Source organism: Polyodon spathula, chromosome 6 (assembly GCF_017654505.1).
Source record: "Polyodon spathula isolate WHYD16114869_AA chromosome 6, ASM1765450v1, whole genome shotgun sequence".
Lineage (NCBI taxonomy): Eukaryota > Metazoa > Chordata > Actinopteri > Acipenseriformes > Polyodontidae > Polyodon > Polyodon spathula.
In genome coordinates, this window is record NC_054539.1 from 55,028,901 (window position 1) to 55,049,669 (window position 20,769).

Sequence of the window (20,769 nt, forward strand, 5' to 3'; positions counted from 1 at the left end):
TATTTAACATCATGTAATCAAAGCAACTACAAAATTATATCACAAAAGTCTATCGGAAGCCATAATAGTAGTACAGTATATCACATTAAATTTTGGAATGTCAGTTTTTGTCAGTTTTCTGTTCAGTATATGAAAAACTATAAAGATGTATGTAATTCAATATGTTAATGTAACATTATTCAGCAGGTTTCATTTGACTTTATGTTAAATGTGTTAACTCTATTGGGTGATGCAAAACCTTTGGCCATAGCTGTATATGACAAAGCTAGAAAGTTAAGATACAGAACCGTTTTGGTTATTGAATATTATACAGAATGTTAAAAGTTTGCATTATTATCATGTTTTTTTTTTTTTTTAACAGTGGAAGTAGTAATTATTACTGTACTAAGGTAGAGGAATGTTGTTGGTTTTTTTTGTTTTTTTCCAGATGAAAGTATTTTATTTAGCTCCAATATACAATTTGCTCTAAACATCTTGGAAAAGTCCACCAAAACTACTAAATGGTGCCCATGCAGGGTTGCAATGCATTGCTGTCTCAGAAGCACAAGAATCTCCAGGCAAGTTCATACAAGGTAATAAATGTGCAGTTGAGCAATAGAACCCTGAACAGGGGGGTCCAGAGAAAATGACTTCTAACAACCTGCCCTGCCACTGATCCAGTCTAGAGCCTACAGACAGGTGAAGGGGCAACATTCTTAAACAGTTTGGTATTTTTCAAATTCATCCTGATCCTTATCCCTTACAATTACCCTTAATAATAATAATAATAATAATAATAATAATAATAATAATAATAATAATAATAATAATAATAATAATAATAATGTCTCCTGAACTATACGTTTAAAGTGGTTCTTAAAACCATTACTTATTTATCAGTCAAATCAAATGAAACCAAACAATATAACTAAACATAAAAAACAATAATCTAATATTAAAGGAAAATTGCACTACCATTATAAACTCCACACAAACTCATCATTGTTTTAGGTTTAAGCATTTGATTTAGAAAAATAAATAAATAAAAATGAATTGTTTGCGCCCTTAGCCAAACTGGCATTCACATGTGCAAACAGCCTTTAAAGTTAGTGTCATATTTAGAACCAGCTTTTGCTTTACTCTCGGTTGCTATGGCAACACCTGCTTTTACCTGTTGCCTCTGATACGCTGAGAACATTTTCTCAAAGTCCTCGAGATCTAGAACCTTGAAGACCTGCATGTCATCGATCTCGTTCCAGATAGTTCCATTGATCTTGTTCTGAAAGGAGAGGACACAGAAGGCACAGTTATGGTACCATGATGACACTTCCTTTTGGCCAACAGTTTTGCATCACCTAGAATTTTAGGATTAAGACATAACTAACAAAAACAACTATATGAACATAATTTAGATTTAACATCATGTAACTACAAAATGATATCGCAAAAGTCTATCGGTAGCCCTAATAGTAGTAAAGTATTTAATGTTAGATTTCCAAATGTCACATTTTTCAACTTTTGTATACATATATGGAAAACTACAAAGCGGTATGAAATTCAATATGTTAACATAACATTACTCATCAGGTTTGAATTACTTAATTCTATTGGGTGATGCAACACTTATGGCCACTGCTGTAGCTTGTGCTTTCCCTGTATCAGCCTGAGCTTTCAACTGGTTCAAAAGACTGCAGCCAGTGCTTACTCATACACGGCTGTCACAACATATTACTCCCTTTCTTAAATCACTGAACTGGTTTCCTGCTATATTCAGGATTGATTTTAAAATTCTGCCTGCTACTGATAAGGTTTTGGGCCTTTATATTTTCAGGAACTGTTGCTACCTTATGCTCATAGTGGCACCTTAAGATTAGTTAATGCTTAACTTTTGGTAGTTCCTACAAGTCATTTAAAACCAGGAGGGGCCAGGGCCTTCAGCTGTTAATCTCTTTGTCTTTGGAACTTCGTCCCAAGTCATATCAGGAATGCTGGCACAGTCAAATCTTTTAAATCAAATTTAGTAACATATTTGTTTGAGTTAGCTTATTTTTGAGCTGGACTGAATGCCCATTTTTAAAAAAAAAAAAAAATATATATATATATATATATATATATATATATATATATATATATATATATATATATATATATATATATATATATATATATATATTATTATTATTATTATTGCAAAGCACTCTGGGATGACCCTGGAGTTAGAGGCCCCTGAAGCAGGGCTCATTCACCACACTTTTAGTATTTCATGCTAAATCTATCAGTACTGTATAAATAGCATTATTTATAACATCATTTATATCACATTTATAGAATTTTTAGTAAAGATTTACATATGATCACTATCAAGACAACTTTAGCCGACAACTGATAATGTAACAAAACTAGTAACAAGCAACAGAGAATGTTATTCGTCTAAACCTTTGGCTAAATTGTTAGCTGCAAATGTTCTTTGTTTGGAAGATCTTGATAAAATTGTGCCAATTGTGCAATGTTTTTACAAGTACTGTACTGTTCTTCAAAGTTTACAAAGTAATTACAAAAACAATACAGCAACCCTCCATGACACGCTGTGCATACAAACCCATACTGTATATCTGTCAGCATGCTGTCAGACGGATCTCTTATAATCTAACATTTGGTACTTTAATCAATGTCTAGTTACATAAATAATTTATCTCCCAGGAAAAGTTAAAATTACCATTACCGGCTTAAGAAATGGAAACTGTATGTGCAACAGGAGGTTAAGAAAATAAGTTACTGTACAAAGCAGTGTTTATATGCTGAGGCATTCCAAACTCGGTTGCTATGGTGCCCATGAATCCAGTGATGATCAGTCCTCAGCTCAACTCACTCCAGACAAGTCACCAGTATTTTTCATTAGTGTTTCTTAGTTAGCGTGGGTGAAAGGCACTGTGTCATGTATTTTGCTAAGCCTTGGAAACTCTTGGCTTTCAAATCAAAGCAACACCTTGTTAATCCACACTTTGACGTTACTCTTTCTGGGGTTAAGAGTTTCAAAAGCATTGCCGCTGGACTCTGAGGGTGGATAAACAGAGCTATGAATGGCTGGAAATAACATGTAGGCAGCAGCATAAGGAATAGATTTTTATTTTATTTTTAATGAGGAACTGAGCTACTGCTGTAAGTCAGGGAAAATATGATTTAAACCTTGTTAATTACTGTTAGTCAGTCATTTTAAAAAAGTACACCAACTTACGTTGATAGATTGAACACAACAAATCCATACTACTTGGACTGCATGCTAGTGAATTGATTTCTTCTTTGTTTATAATCTCCACTCTTCCTTAACTTATTCACTGCAATGGTATAGCCATTCCTAATGCTGATATCTTCTCTCTACATCTCTAGCTTAAGAAATTGTATATTTTCAATATACATCCACCAAAAAACACTGCAAATATTGTATGACCATTGGTTGACCATTCAGAGGTAATGATCTCAGATGCTTTGAACTGCCTAAAACAGCAGGCTTCCATCAAAAAACTGTACCCCTTCTGTTTGGATGTTTTAAGTACCCCTTTACAATTTTCACTCCACTGAATGCACCACAGTTGCAACAAAAGGTAAAACATTTGATTAACAAATACATTTTCCCCATTTATTTAATATATCATTTATATCACAACAGTTTTGGATTGACAAACTGCTGGTATAGGACAGAATACCAAACAGTGATTCTTAAAACTTCTAATTACAAGTCTTTGGATGCACAGAATCAAAAGACACTATTTGGGAATCTCTCCAGAAACACACATACTCGCTTTCTCTTCTGCAAAATTATTATAAATAATCTAAAACAGTCTTCACTGTAAAAGTTTATCATGTTATCATTTACTTCCCACCTCAGCATAATTATTTTTTGCCATTTAAAATGTTTTGCAACGTCAAAAACATTAACCTCAAAAAAAAAAACTACAGTGATAAACCTAACAGTGATAAACTTTTTATTAAAGCCAACATAGATCTAAAGGGACTCTATAACTTTCCTGTGGCTTGGCACTTTCTATAGACGCTTTTCATGTTTTCTTTTGCAAATAAGAAATGCATACATTTTTTACTCTAGAAATGCTACACAGGATAATCTGGATGTACACTCTACCAAACACAAAAAACAAATTCAACCAGCCGCTACCACTGTTACTAAAGTACAGCCACGCCTAATAAATAATAATAAAAAAAAAACAAAAAAACTTTGTTTTAGTGGAGTATTGTGATTATTATTTATGTTTAGTAGAGCATTTAAAAATACAGAAAGATTGTGCTTCACTGATTATTATTCAATTATACGATCAGCTGAAAACGGCAAAGTTCGTAAGCAGCAGAGAGCACACAGCAGAGCCACAGGCAGAATCGCCAGATGCCTGCTTCACCCACCCTAATATCACAGTGTAAATCTGTTCAATCAAAATCACGGATGCATAAAGGTGAATGATAATTTTGAAACTAGACTGTAACCTTTGAGCGCCTAAACAAAAATTAAATATTTATGCACAGTGGTTTAGCACTAACATATAATAACATTTATTGAAAACCACTTGCCTAAAAGGTTGTTCATAACATCCTATCCTCTGTGCACGCACTTTGGAAAGATTGCTAAGGTGCACCAGGAAGTCTGGCAGCAAACCCTTAAAGTACTGGCTGAAACATGCAGGCCCGAGCCTGGACTAACACTCGAATAGAAAGCCCTGCCAACTTGGAGTCTGATCCAAATGGCTCTTATGTCAGCTCTCAGAAGCTAGGCTGGGCCTGTCCAAAGATTAGATAGAGCCCTCCAAAGAAAGGGAGTTGCTGCAGTGTATGAAATTGTATTGGTAGTTCAAGGGGGTGCTCTACCCTTTGGGCTAGGGCTTATCCAATGACTCAGCATGGCCTGTGTAGTTGTATTGTCAATACAATTTTAATTTGACAATAGGTGCTACAGCAACTGAACAAGAACAGTACCAAAAACAAAATAACTTTTTATCTTTGAATAAGAGTTCTTTCCAGGCTATTAAAACCATGCCCCAGTTCTGCACATATTTCTTGGGCTATGCAGTTCATTGGCTCTGCCGTTGCCCTCAGTGTCACTCCTCATGCCAAAAAAATATCAGGATGGGACGGAAGGGCAATGAACTGCACTGAACTCCACTGCTCTGCTCGGGTACAGTAGAATGTACCTCTGACCGGGGGGAGCTGATAGCTCTAATGCGATGCAGTTTCTGTTATGTACCAGCTCCCACGTAACTGGATTTTTGTTGTGTGCATTTCTCTATCAAAATATTCTGTCAGATTCCTGAGGGTCCCAGGGCTCCTATTCGTCTTGCTCTGTCCTCTGCCTGCCTGGTTTTATAGGAGAGTGCAGACAAACTTTCAGTATTGGGCTGCTGGAGGGGCTGGGAGGGTAGGGAGGGGGGGGGGGGGGAACTGACTAGTCTGATCAGAATAAGAGAGAGAGATAGAAACCCTCCATATGCTTCACTCTGTTATGTAGGATACGTAGAAGTTCTGACAAAGACTAGAGTGTTAGTACTGTAGACAAATCTATTTTAGAATGTGAAGCTTGTGATGTTTTATTTGAGTCTCATAAACAGAGCATGATTTTACCTGATGTACTCCTAACTAAATAGATCCAGCTTTTTATACCCAAAACCAGTGTCTGTGTCTATTTTATTTACAGTCTGTCACTTTTACTGTCATTTATAAAATAATTCACCACCTCCATACACAGCCCACCGTTCTGCCTAAATGCTTTTTTCTATAATCTACGGCTTAAAATTTGCCTCAGGCTTTCTTCACATTGTTTTCCATTATTTATAATAAACAGCTTAGACTTTTAAACACAGTGACAAAAAACTGGATTTGTAGCTGCTTAGTCAGTGCATGTTGTGAATTACTGGGTAATAAGGACAGTTCAGTAGACAGCTGCTACAGAGGGTAGTGTTGTGATGGTATGGAATGGGTTACTTAGCTGTGTTTTTGATGCTGAATCAACAAGATTTTAAGATCAACCAGTGCTGAATGGCCTCCTCCAGTACTTATGTTGTTATGTTTCACAGAGTTTATTATGGAGCTTTGAAGTTTCTCCTGGAATACTCTAACAGATCACTTGCTCTGCACACTCACTCACCTCTCCTAGCTTGGACCAGTTGAAGGACTTGAGGGGGTGTGATGGCTGGGGGATGCACTTCTTCCTGAGGCTGGTGGTGTTGTTGAAGGCCAGGGGTCCGGGGACCCCAGTGCAGAAGAAGGGAGGAGCCCCTGGGGGAGGGGGTGGTCCCCCGGGAGGGGAGGAGGGGGAGGGGGCCCCCGACAGGAGAAAGGCCTCTTTCCGTACCCCCCGCCCCCTCCCCCCTTAGGAGGGTAGTAGGCCACCTCCGTCCCGATTCCCTAGTGGTCCCCCTCCTCCCCCTCCCCCCCTTCCCCTACCACGGTGGGACCCGGAAGAGAACAGAAAGAGAGGTCAAATGAAATGGTTACAGTAAATGGCAGGAATTAAAATGTAATTATTTCTCAACCAACAGAAGTACCCCCCCCCCCCCACCCACATGCACACATATACAAACTCACACATACACCCGCACACAGCTCTCACCGCTAGCTCGTTGATTCTGGATGCCAGGTCCACCACCTGCTCTCGGGCATGCCTCAGCTCCACAGACTCCTTCTGCAGCTTGTCCTTCATCTTGTTGAGGGTCTTCATCATGTCGTCCTTCTCCTGCGTCTTGGTTTCGCACTCCCGCTCCTTCTTCTCCAGACGGGCCAGCAGCTCTGCATGTTCTGGGAGGAGAGGGGGAGGGAAGAGGAAGTCAGGCTTCTCAAAGAACTATTAAACACTCAGTCGTGATACGTTTGGAAATACTAAAATAAACATAATAAATACAATGTAAAATGTATCAATGTTGGTACTCCCATCCATGGTTGGCAGTAGAATACTGGACTGCGTGAGGAGCACCTTTACAGGATGCACCACTGAGGAGCCCCTGAAATTAGTTTTGATTCATATACTTCTATCACTAGGTGACGTGTGGTCCCCAGCCCCAAGGTGTAAAGTGTGAAGGATCTCTCAATTAAGAGGCATGTGTGTATGCTGATTTCGCAAATATTAAACATTAACTACAGTGAGGTGTGAAAGATGCTAGTCCAAACATTTGTCATTGAGTGTATTATGTTTCTTTAAGCATTTCTAAAGAGCAGGGCAATATCACCACACAAATGTTTGGTTGTTCCTTTTTCCTGCCGAATTGCTGCTGCACAGCCCACAGTAACTGAGAACAATATGTACAGACATGCAGTATCTGTAATTACCTTTTCTAAATGTTTCTGCTTGGTCTCTCCATTGCTTCACTTCATTCTCATTAACTAACCTGGAAGGAAATTGAAAGTGTGTCAAACATGTGAAATAGCTGCCCACTTGAAACCCAATGATCTTTAATGGCAAATTTAGGCAGTGTCACTACTCACTACTGAGGGGCAAGGGGCAGTTTTCTGAATACAGTTTAATCAATGTAATGTTTTTTCTTTAAAGGGAGAAATGCTTTCTATTTAACATGGTATTTACAACAGCATATAAAGAACCTGCCACATGGAGGCATATTTAGTCATCTATATCATCACACTGTTCCATAGCACAGTGTCTGCAATGCTGTGGAATCGAGCCCCCTTCACTGTGCTCTCAGACTGAACCTCAATACGTAATTGAAAGTAACTAAAACAAGATTCCAGCCCAAATGAAATAGTATTCAGGAATGCTTTCTTGGTACAGCATTTTAAAAGTCATATTGTTTCATTTTAATCCTTTTCTCTGTCACAAAAACAGCCAAAAACAACAGACAAATGGAACCACAAATCTTGTCACGACAATAAAATAAATTATAATAAAATATTCATTTGAATTTTAGTTCCTGTTTATTGTTTTTATGAAAGCTTTTTATGGCAATGGAGCTATAAAACACATTGTTGGATTTCATCCTCCTCTCTTTAGCAGAGTTTGTGTTCTGGAGATTGTTGTGGTCCCTCACAAATGTTATTGGTAAGAAATATCAGAGTTATGTTAACTAACATATACATTTTTATTGAATAGGTACACTTTGTATACCGTTTTCTGGGGCTGATGTACGGATAGGCGCAGTGCAAGCAACTGCGGCTGCAAAATCCAAATTGCCTAGTGGCCAGGCAATTATTTGCGGCCTATGTAAGCTTAAGAGCAATGCAAATTACTCAGCATGCACAAATAATGAGCTGTAATCATGATAATGAGGGTCGCAATGAGGGCCGCCTGTGCATCAGTCTATTTAGCGGCCGCACTTACAGCCCAGAGGTGGGGTGAGTTAGGAGTACAGAGAGTAGTAGGCAGTGTATGAGATTTGTGGAGCACGAAAATCAAACCAAACAAAAAAATGTCAGAGGAACTTGGAACTTGGAAGGGCAGCAAAGTCCTCTTGGCGCACGGAAAAGAAAAGGAAAGTTTTCTGAAAAGGAGCTGAGAGTCCTTACAGCTTAGGTCACTCAGCATAGAATTAAGTTATTTGGAAAAGCCTCAGACAGCATCAGTTATGCTACTATAGTGGAGAAAGTCAATGCTGTCGGTGTTGCCAGGAGGATAGTCAACCAGGTGATGAAAAGATGAAATTCAGCTATTAGGTCTAGGATGACCTGCAGAGTGAGACGATAACGCAATTGCCCAAATGCAAGTCAAAATCCTTACATTTTATTATAATGTTTGCGCCCACTTAGCATTCCATGTTGATGAATATGTACCAGTCTTGATTATAGTTTTGTTACTAGCAATTATTTATAGTTTTATTGAGCTAGCAGTTTTCCAATCTGTTGCATTGGCTCTGTATTGCTTCTGGTGTGTATGGTCATGTCGTTGTAAAAGTGTCTGGTCACCCAATGAAAAATCATATCACATCTGGTGTTAGGAGGCCTTAAGTCACACCCGAGTATAACTATGACCAAATGTTTTGCATCACCTAGAATTTTAGGATTGAGACATCATTAAAAAATATATATCAACATAATTTAAAACTTTTATTTAACATCAAGTAATCAAAGAAACTACAAAATAATATTGCAAAAGTATACCGGAAGCCAAAATAGTAGTACAGTATTTCAAGTTAGATTTTGAAAATGTCACTTTTTTTTTTTTTTGTCAGTTTTTAATTAAGTATATGGAAAACTACCAAATTGTATGTAATTGAATATGTTAACATTATTCAGCAGTTTTCATTCGATAAGGTGATGAAGGAAACTTTTGGCCATAGCTGAAGGTTTACTAATAGTGAATTGTTCACACAGCTTGACAGGAGGTGCAATTTATTTAACATTAAACTCCTGGCTCCTGATCATTTCAATAACAGACTTCACTGAGGGGAGTTCTGAAAGCCAGGACTGGGTGCAGTGGGTGAGTGTGGTTTGTAACCCTATGCTTGGACCTGGGGTTCCTCCACTCACATGCGGATGATGTTCTTCACGTTGAAGTTGTCGAGGGGCGCCACGTCAGGGTCCTCGCCCTTGTCGTCCTGCAGGACAATCTGCTGCAGGATGCGGTCGAGGAGCTGCCAGTGCTGCAGGGTGCCTGCACTGCGCTTATCTGTGAGAGGGAGAGGAACAAGACACAGGGTCAGAACTAGGAGTGTACGCCAACACATTAACGTTGCTTTCATTAATGGGCTGATTTCCAAACAAGAAAACCTTTACGACTGAGTACCAATCAATTACAATTAACTTCCGCATTGAGTGGGTGGTGGTGACATTTCTACTGCCATACTGCTGTACCAATAAAATGACAATGAAAATATGTTGCAAAGCTAGCAAGTGCAACTGATTTGTCACTTAAATGTGACCTTTCCTTAAACCTAACATGAGTTATCGCTGAGGAAACTGGAATTTGCATTTCTTTGTCGAGTTTGATCAGGGATTACATCTTGCCCAGGACTAGAATCATACAATTTACATCAGAAAAGTGAAATAACAATGATTTCATTTTAAAAGTACAAAAGAAAGTTAAGACAAATAACTGTTTAAATATATACGTTATATTGGTAACGCTTCCTATTGCGTGGCATAAATTAATATTAAATAGATATTTAATATTTGCATATTAAAAGAATATTAAATTAATATCTCATAAATATGCAATAGCTGGTTTCTTGCTAAATGTTAACCAAATGTCGATTGAAAATGTAACTGCATATCACGTCCATTTATATTACGTTTTGTTGCCCTTGAAAATATGTAATAATTTCCCATTGTTTACATGTTTTTAATTGAAATTACAGTTCATCTGACTTAAATCTTAATGGGAAGTAACAAGGAATAATTGAACATAAATTTAATAATAATTGCATATTTATTAAATATTAATTTAACATTAATTTAATATAAATTGCATATCTATTTAATGTTAATTTATGCCACACAATATAAAGCATTACCATCATTTTTTACTTAGTTTGGTAACAACAGGTTTTATATTAAATAACAGTGTCATATTATTACTGATTGATACTCAATAATTGTGTAAACAAGGTTATACATGGGAAATCCAAGGAGCTGCATTTTCTGGGATGAGTAATATGAGTATCGGCACATCCCCAGTCAGAACTGCCTGCAACCAGCATTGCTCTGCAGGGCCATCCATTTAATAAGGATCCACAGCAGTAAAGGCCAAGGCACAGCAATGTGGAAATAGGCCTGTGGCACACAACTCTGATCCATTCCAGGGCTTTATTCCAAGGAGGTGCTTAATTACTTAATTGACCTTGAGCAGGTTAGAACAAAAACCTGGACCAGAATAGATCTCGAGGACCAGTGTTGTGCACTACTGTACCTGTATCCACATTATGTCTGTGGCCATTATTTCCCGATCCACTTTCCCGTAGAAACATGTCAGAAAAGGCGTTGTAGATAGTAGATTGTTAGATATTAGATAAGACAATTGTGTCCTTTGTCTGTGCTTCTTACTTACTACTTGGTCTCACTGAAGTTATGAATTGCTTTATTAAAAGTATAACCGTCTCATATTTTTAGTAATGTTCGATCAACAAAGTTTCCAAAATCTTTTAATGAACTACTTGCCATTGCAATAAACCAAGAAAGATTTACTGTGTCTGTGACAGCAAAGCCTTGTATTTGGTTCTCGGGCGCAGACGTAACCTTGCAGGGTGCGTCAGAAACCTTGTTGGATCCCACCTGTCAATCATGGCAATGACACGGACAGGCCAGACAGGGGTGTTGGCTGGCGGTCTCTGATTGGCCGGGGGGGGTGGGTCTTACAGGGCTGACGACCAGTTAAAATTGCGCTGTACTGTATCCTGGGGTCCTTGTTGTTTAGGAGAATGGTCAGCACAAGCGGGTGTAGTGACACTTGTGTGTGCCGGAAACTTAGCTGGGCTGCTGTTGCTGATGTGAGTGGCGTGTAAGAGGCAGCTTGAGAAAGTGAAGCAAGGAGGGCGTCAGGCAAGAGAAGCATTATTAATGCAACTGGTAAACCAATACTGATCGGCCAGTGAAACAAACCAGTGCAGGCTAGTTAAAGGTGGGGAAACGGAGCAAGCCTCACCCTCAGTATGGAGAGGATACTGTACAGTGTTCGATGACCTCTGGGCCTCCGGAGATAGGGGAGGTAATGAGCACCTTTTCTTTGCAGTTTGTTTATTTTCTGAGTTTATTTTCCTTTTTGTTTCTCCTTCTGTTTTGGACTGTGTGGATTATAATTTAAACACCTGTGGTTGTAAGAGACAGGAACTTGAATATTGTTGATACTGTAACAGTACAACACGGAAGTGCAGCACTAATAATAATAATAATAATAATAATAATAATAATAATAATAATAATAATAATAATAGATAAATCAGTGCGCCTGCCCGGCATGCCAACTAATACCTGCTGTGTCTGCCTGCACCAGTGAACCATCCACACCCCTCCCACAGTGTCCCATTAGGCTCTTCTTGTTCTTTTACATGGTTGTTAATAATAAGAGTTGCAGGTGTTTCCTGTACAATGCAATCATAACAGATACATTGCACAGAAAACGGGGAGCCCATTATAGTTGAGTCTTGTTTCCTGAGCTTATAAACATGTCATTCTTTACTTCCTTTTCTGGCGGGAATAGCAATAGTGAGAAAGTTGCTAGTGGTAGGGTGTGCTGGGTGAAATGAATGTCGACCAGCTGAAACTATATTGCAGGAACCCTCTCAACATTGTAAACCCTAGAGAGGTATGGTAAAGCATATGAAAAACATGGCAAACCATAGTAAACTATGATACATGCATAGCATAAAGGATGGGAAAACTGCAAATTGATCTTGCAAACATACTCTGGTAAACTTTTATAAGAAAGTGTTTAGATAAAGAAGTGAATAAAACTAAGGAACTTACTTAATCTGGTACAGCAGAGGTTCCGAAATCACACAGACACGCCAACTGAGGACCCCTATCTATCTATCTATCTATCTGTCTGTCTGTCTGTCTGTCTGTCTGTCTGTCTGTCTGTCTGTCTGTCTGTCTGTCTATAAAGTATTGTATCTTCAAATAAATCAAGAAACTGTTATCTTTCATGCTTCCCTGAATGGTTAAGGTTTACCCTGCCCAAAGTTTATGCATTACATGTTTGGTGACTGGAAAGGAAACTAGGAAAATATTTTTCTGGCTTTGCTTATTCTGTGAACAGGCCACTGAACCACAAATATGCAAGAAATGCAATATGTTAAGAAAGTGAAAAAATGAGAGAAAATGTGCTGGAGACGTTGAAAGCAATTGCCGCACAATGGGCTGTATACACTCAGCAAGAGCAGGTATAAAAGATGGAATACATTGGACAGAATTCCACCCTGGACCATTTGTGAAACATGACCCGGGGCACCAGAGATCAAGATATAAGTACTATTCTTTGACAATCTTGCAGAAGGATCTTTGTTTAATACACTATCAGAAAGCTGGCACCTCCCTCATAAATGTTTACCACACTATTTTTGTACTTTTTAAGATTTCACATACTTTTCCCATGTTTATACTAAGCATTTGCCACAGTTTACCCTGGTTTTCCACGCTGATTAATATACCTTACCATACCATCCTATTCTTTACAATGCTTACCTATGCATTACCATGATTTCACTGTCCTTTATTACCCTTTGCTATACTTTTACTATAGTACGCTTATATAGGCTACTCTGGAACATTGTTAGAATACAGTATCGGTCTGCTGTTCTTTGAGGAGGATAGGGGAAGGCTTACATGGCATCTGAAGACAGTGCTGAAGGATCGAAAGAAGGTAGGGGTAGGCTTCTGAGTGGGTCAGCTTCTTTTTCATCACCTCAAACATCTGTGTGGCACTCTTGGTGTCAATGTGCACCTGGACAAAATCAATCAATCAGTAAGTGGATCAATTAATCAATCAATAAATCAATCAATCATAATCTTGTATATCAGGCAATAACATAAGAACATACAAAATTCAAGAACGAGAAAAGGGCAATCAGCCCACCTTTGCTCGCTCTCTGTTTGATGCAAGTGTGGTCCGTTGGCACAAAAAAACCCTAACCAGGTTAGTAGGGGAAATGTAACCTCTGGGAATCCATGGCTAGAAGGACCGCCCTTCCTCCAGACGACTAGTTAAAGGTCTTGAGGTTCATTGAGGTTTAAAAGAATTGAAAGAAATTGAGGTCAAAGAAAGGGTTATACAGTATTGTTCATGACAGCATCCAGTCTTTTCTTGAAGGATCCTTGCTTCAACAGCTCTGTCCTAACCAGGCAAATTCCGATTGAGCGCTTTGAAGTTACAGACGATAATAATGCAAAATCGTTAACAAAAATTACATTGACAACAAATCAAATGACATCATTAATTTTAACCATGGAATTACTTAGCAGTAAGTTTGATTATGCTGAAACAGAACTGCCAATACTTTAAGCCCAGCACAGACACTTGGACCAGAGGATATTAGACACTGCTGGATATTAGGCAAGCAGACGAAAAACAGATGGTTGAATACACTTTTTTATACAGAGAGTTGTGGATGTATGGAATGGGTAACCAAGCCAATGTTATTGAGGCTGAATTGTTGGGATCCTTTAAGACCTGACTGGGATCAATTAGTTACTGGGAACTGGATGAGAATTAATGGGCTAAATGGCCTATTCTCTTTCCAAAATGTTCTTCTATTTATACGTTAAATCATTAAACGTTAAATTTGTGACATTTTGCCTGCACCTGCTTCTATCAAAGACTTCTTGCAATCTTCAAACTCATTAGAAGACATAATGGGATACTTCATTTCTAAATCAAAGGAGCCATACTGGGGTCATATACTATATGGCAGCTCTATGCTAAAACAATGTAATGTTGCAATACAGTACATAATGTGCAGGCTAGACAACCCCTGCCAGGACTCAGAACACAAGAAAGGACATTCAGGATGAAGCAGCAGAGACACCACATTTAGTTTCAAGTCCAGTTTTTTCAAACTCACCATATCAAAGCGCTTGGCAAACTCCAAGTCATCCTCATTTCGAACCATTTCAAAGAAGTCTAAGTGCCTGCGGAAATAAAAAAAAACAATGCTGTCAGTGACACTGTGGGAGAGTTCTTTCCCTGCTGTAGACCACAAGGCTGTGTCCCTGGGGTTGAGGGATGAGTACGTGGAAGGGATGTTGGAGTTGTGGCATTGTGACTGTTGTGAGGGGATATTTACATGTGAACACCACATTAAACAGATCAGTTTTTCTCAAATAAAAATTAGATTCTAGGCAAAAAATAATCTATTACACGAAGCCATTGCTGGTAAATACTGTACCATTGGCAAAAACACTTTGGACAGCATAAGTGCTGATCGGGTGATTAGATGTGGCTAAAAATTACAAACCTTAGACACCCTTTCAGGCTAAATGTGAAAGATGATTTGGTTAGCCGCGTCCATATTTTAAATGACTCATGCATGTAAATATAAACATACTTTATTAATATTGGGCAAAATAAATAAATAAATAAATAACCAATGGCCTTCAATTTTTTAATGTGAGCCATATTGTAATTTTTAGTTTTTTAATTTTTAGCATTTCTTGTATTTTTGAGCACGGCCCAAATTCACAAACAAACAATTTCATTCGGTGATGGTAATAAATCAATAGCAGGTTTCATTGTTACCTGTCGAGGGTTGCATTCTCGTGCCCTCTCAACTTGTCGATTACCGGCTGGATTCCTAAAATCAGGAACTCGTATCTTATGTGCAGGCGGAAATCCAAGTTGTCCTGATATAAAAGTAAAATAAAAAAGAAGTGCTTGAAAAACAAGCCAACTAAACCATCTGCCCTGGAGGAAGGCTATCATCCAAGGTTCTAATTATACACACACATCCTAGTCTCCGTGTAACCGTATTGTACCAATAGGCTGGAGCACCAGGCTTTTTGCAACAGGATCCCAGCAACAGTCTTCTGTGAGATGGCCAGTACCTACCTCCCCTGCACCCGCATTCAAAACTGCATTGATGAAGGACATGATTGCTGTTTTCAGGTTCACTTCATCCCTGTAGCGCCCTGTGCTTCTGTCCAGTTCATTCAATAACGTCTGCAGAGAAAAGACACAAGCTCATTTACTTTGACACACTTTTTCTCGATTCACATGTTTGTGATAAAATAAGTGGAGGACTTCCAGGGTTTTACCACCATTCACTAGCTCATGTTAAAAGTCATAATTCACTGTTCTTTTTTTTTTGGCAGAACAATTAATTATGACTTCCCCTGTCACCTGTATTCCTCCAGCCTTCTAACACAAGATGGTGATGCAATGTTTACAGTTCCAGTTACTATAATAAAAGGTTCTCCTTATTTTTGGTATACAATATAATTTATAGTCTAAAATCCGTGTAAAACAACAAAGGGCTTCAAAGAAAATAATCTCCACATTCTGTGGCTCTCGTAGTTTGTGATGCCTCAGAACCCCTTGATTGAAAGTTCTTGTAATTTAATGCACCCATTTATTCTTCTGTATAGTATTTACAGATTTGCCCAATAAAAGCACTTTTATTCAGAAAATACAAGACTTATGTTTATATCTGCACTACAGCAACCAACTGGCCTAAAATCCTTTCATTAATTGACCTCAGCTCTAGCAAGAACCTCAAGAGAACATGGTGCTGGCATCTGGCTGGAGTTCTGAAACATCTATAAACACCCATAAAAAGTTAGCCCTCACTGCTGTAAAGACCCAACATAGTTCATCTTTCAGCTCCGCGGGACAATGAAGCAGGCACCTGTGTTTAGTCTGGGTCGAGTTTCAGTGGCAGCTGCTAGTTCACTTCTAGACAGATAGAGGAGAGGAAGGTGCAGGGGTTCCACATCAGCATTGTCAGAGCTAAAAACATGAGTGCTCTGACAGGTCACTTTGTCCCTAAAGGGGCACACTCCTGCCAGTTGGCTGGAGTGGATGCAAGAACAATTTTCCTGCTTTTAATAAAAAATGGTAAATGTGTTTGTCTGACAGTCTGGAGGCCCAGTTAGTCGTACACCTCTCAGGTTGCATAGGCAATGTTAACTGTATACTGTACTGGACTTGGCACTACACTGGGCAGGGTGATTTATATTTTCTGCTATGTTCGCAATAATGATTTAATGGCTCTGTAATTACTTAACTACACAGGGATGCAGGGGAGCTGTGGAACATTATAGCACATGTTCAATATAACCACCATGGTGTTGCTGAATAACTTCACTTAGCTGTGTGCTGGCAATTGTCTACCACTCTTGTCTGTCAGAGTTTAATGCCAAAGATCATATACAAATCGTCAATTCTAAAGAGCTATCCCCATAAAAAAAGCCACTGGGATTAGACATCACCTCAATAACATTGAGGTCAAGAAGTCAAACACTGACATTGCATTGGTTTAAAGCCACCTATGAAAGATACCGTAAATAACAGTTTCAACTTGTGGTAGGTAGTTTATCCAAACACTAAGTAACTACAGCAGGTCCACAGCCTTACCAACAAGCGCAACATCATGGACATGGCAATCATTAATTCACAGTGGTCCTTAAGGTACGGGTTCATATCATTTTCATGCCATGATACAATTACATATTTTCATTATGCTTTAAAGTTAAGTAACTGAAGGCCATTTGGTAAGCTTGGCAATTAATCTTTATTTTGGAGGAACAAATAGGCCAGCTTCTAGGTTTTGTGTTTAAGTGGTTGGCCTTTAAGCGGGTGGCCCAGGCTGTATCCTAATTGCTTCTCAGCAGCAGTCTCCTTGATACCTAAAGTTGTTCACTCCTTTGGAGGCAGCTCTACAGAAGGAGCAGGGCTTGATTTTTGCTCCGGAACTGTACTTTTAAGCTGCAGGATTTTACAACGCATTAACGTTTTCTGTGGAGAGGGGTGCAGACTAAACTGTGGGCCAGGGTGAGATTACACACAGACCTGCTTGGCAGTGCTATGCTACAACAGCCAGGCTGAGGAGAGGGGTTACCCAGAGGTAACATGTTAAGGATGTCATTTATTATTCCTTTTAAGGGCCTGATGGAGCTCCTAAGCAGGATTCAATGTCAACGCTGTCTGATTTAATAGCCCTAACGCTGCACATCATTGTCTACAGGACACAGACAACTGGATCTCACAAGAAGCAGCCAGCCTTAACCCTCACAGCACCACCTCCAGAAAAGTATTTATTATCACAAGCTCATAGATTTTGGGTTTGGCTGTACTGCACTCAGTGTTGCACTTTCTTTGTAAGCCTAATACACTTGTTATTTGTTGTGATGATCTGGGTCATTAATCACCTTGGCCACTGTTTCTTAACTCACTATGCAACTGCCTGTCCTCTCCTGGATAAATTCAGGGACATCCAGTCCTCATGCTGCTGGGTGTCTGTTACTGTGAGAGTTGCACTTGTCTACAGCATTATCTCCTGAACATATTCTGGGGACTGTTGAGATCTTCTTTGTTTCCATGATCAGCCGAATCGCACTGTTCCAAATGACCCCACATCGCTAAGCAGATAAAGAGCTTGAGCTAAGGGATTCTGAGAAGTAAGCTGTTAAATATATCTTTAAACATACTTTATTTTCCATAAGTTCTAATTGTATAACAGACCACGGCATTATTTTTAGGTATGTGTCATGAAAGAATTTATGAATGGAAATCATAAAAACACGATACATCTGATCTTTAATTGAGGAGCTACTGTATATAAATGTTTAAATAACAACTGTTGAGAAAGCTGCACCTTTCCAAATTATGCCACTTGCTAAGCAGATGCAGGACTTGATCTAAGAAAAAATACTTCTCAGAATTTCTCAGAAATAGGCTTTCTTTTCCAAACATTTTATTTAATATTCATGATGTATCCTCTGTTTATTCTCGCAGTGGCTGGCCTACCTGGAAGCGTGTCCTCTCAGCGCTGTAATTTTGGTAGTGGCACATGGCCAGCAGGACCTTCTTGTGCCCGCCCGGCACCAGGCAGACAGCGCCCAGGATCTCCAGCACGGCCACCTTGGTCTTGATGTTGTCCTGCCGCAGGCTCTGGGAGATGATGTTGATGCTCTCGGGGTGTGCCAGGACGTGGGAGCGCCCCTGCGAGTTGTTCATCAGAGCCTTGATGCAGCCGATGAGCGAGGTGTGAATGCGGCTCTCCGACGTCTGGTAGTCCATGCTCTTCAGGAAGTTGAGCAGGCAGGTGAGCCCGTCCAGCTCGATGAAGCGTGTCACAAACCTGCCGAAACGCGGGACAGTTGCATGAGAAATTCAAGGACTCTTCCCACTTTTTCTATCGTGACAAACTTCCTCAGACAATTTGATGTCACAGTTGTGCCAATGCTGTAGGAAAGAGCAAAACACTAGGGATTGGCACCAATATCGATATCGATAATAACGTGGGATTAAAAAACTGAAATTCACGTATGCTTGCAGAGCCATACTTTTTATTGCAAACACTGCTAAAAATACAAAATCAGTGTGATCAAGAATTTTATATTAAGATACAAGATACATACCAATCATTGCCAGTCTCCTAGGCAAACAGCACACACTAAAGTATTATTTAACCATTTTATTCCATTGATTGGTGTTTAGGTACCAAATGCTATTTGTATGCTGCATTAGCACGAGAGCCCATCCGTTTTGCATTATTTTTAGCGGTTCATTACTTACACTAGTATTAATGTATTTTTAAAATGTGAACTTTTGGTGAGTCAGCAGTTACATGCAGAGCAGCTGAAGATTAAATTACTTCCGGAGTGACTCTGTTAATGGAAAGGCACTGGAAAAGCTTGTACATAAAGTCTATAAAAAGAATGAAGATGATAAGCGTTATCTAGCATGTCACTACCCTGCACCTTAATAATGAGCACTAGTCTAAAACACCCCATTTTCAGTGCTCCACCACTGTCATTATTCGTCATCGACGTGGGATTCTTGACTCATGAATAGTGGGAATTATGAAACGTGATCCTCGGTTGCGACAAAACCACGAACTGGTACTTATAACTTACTTACTCTGAAGATTTGTGAAACGAATCGACAAATTTATGACTCCTCTCAAAGCTTGTTGTATACACAACTGCTTCATATGCGATGGGTTTGACTGTCCAAACTGTTATGATATATATATATATATATATATATTATATATCTATATATATATAATATATATATATATATATATATATATATATATATATATAATTACACATATGTTAGACGTTATTTATTTTTATTTTTGTTAAATTACCCCGGGCTCTACTAGATAAACCAGGCAGATTCATGGTCTCAGGCTTTAGCTTTCGCCAGTCAAGAACATAAAGTTTAAATAGGTGACCAGATTTTCATAGCCCAAAACCAGGACATATTGTTAAATAATTTATGAGACTAGTTATATAATTTATATATAGGGTTTTTTTTAATAGTTACTTTTTTAGGATTTTGAGATACATGTTGGGACACCAGGACCTTTAATAGAAAACCGGGACTGTCCCAGATAACCCGGGGCGCCTGGTCACCGTGGTCAAGTTTAAACAGTGTTTAGTTACAGCCAGGAAAAACTGGCTAGGTACAGAATTCTAAATCAGACAAGCAAATGTTTAGATCGGTGGGAACTTACACCAGATTTTTCAGTGGTACAAATATCCTTGACACACACCTATACTTAGACTTGCTACTTTTCAATACTAATCGGTAAAGCTTGTTAAACGTCAAATTCCCAAAAAATCGGAGTTTGATTGAAATAAATTTATATCGGATAAACATTGTTATTTTTTATTTTCTTACCTAAAATAATCCTTTAGAAATCTAGTTTGTGTAGTTTTTATACTTGCTGTCTGTCCCGTCTCCTTTCCTCTGAATGGCTGGGGGTCGCTGTCAGCCGTCTCACTGGTCCGTTATTACTGTAGTTTCACTGTCACTGTAATTTTACCCTGTTCTGACAGATCTCATTAACTGAAGCAGTGCTAGAATGCTCTAATTCGTTTAAATGAATGTCAATCATCAAGATTTGCACCGATTGTGCACTTTCATTTGCAAGCTATAGCGCCTGTCATTCAAAGCTTCTACTTTGAAATTAGCAGATTAAGGTGTAGGTGGGGTAAGAGCGTGGCAGGCAGTGCTGGGTATTGGGTCTGACCTCTGTCAGTGAGATGAAGTTAACCAAAACTTCAGAAAAGACTGGATCTTATGCAGAGTGGTCAAATTGCACACCATTCCAAGTCCAGCCTCCGCCCTGTTAACAAACACAGAGGTGCCGCACAAGGTTTCACAAACTGCATTAATGATGAAACGTC

At 38.9% G+C, this 20,769-nt stretch overlaps 1 protein-coding gene across 1 annotated transcript in view; it reads right to left on the reverse strand.

Annotated features, from left to right (window-relative positions):
* Positions 1-20,769, reverse strand: part of LOC121317346 (disheveled-associated activator of morphogenesis 2-like) — a 127,784-nt gene that overhangs the window by 22,636 nt on the left and 84,379 nt on the right. The window contains 11 exon segments of the mRNA XM_041253185.1: positions 1,151-1,258; positions 6,125-6,285; positions 6,288-6,369; positions 6,581-6,774; positions 7,303-7,361; positions 9,451-9,589; positions 13,240-13,357; positions 14,475-14,541; positions 15,149-15,252; positions 15,458-15,568; positions 18,374-18,707. Of these exon segments, the coding sequence (XP_041109119.1) occupies positions 1,151-1,258; positions 6,125-6,285; positions 6,288-6,369; positions 6,581-6,774; positions 7,303-7,361; positions 9,451-9,589; positions 13,240-13,357; positions 14,475-14,541; positions 15,149-15,252; positions 15,458-15,568; positions 18,374-18,707 (1,477 nt within the window).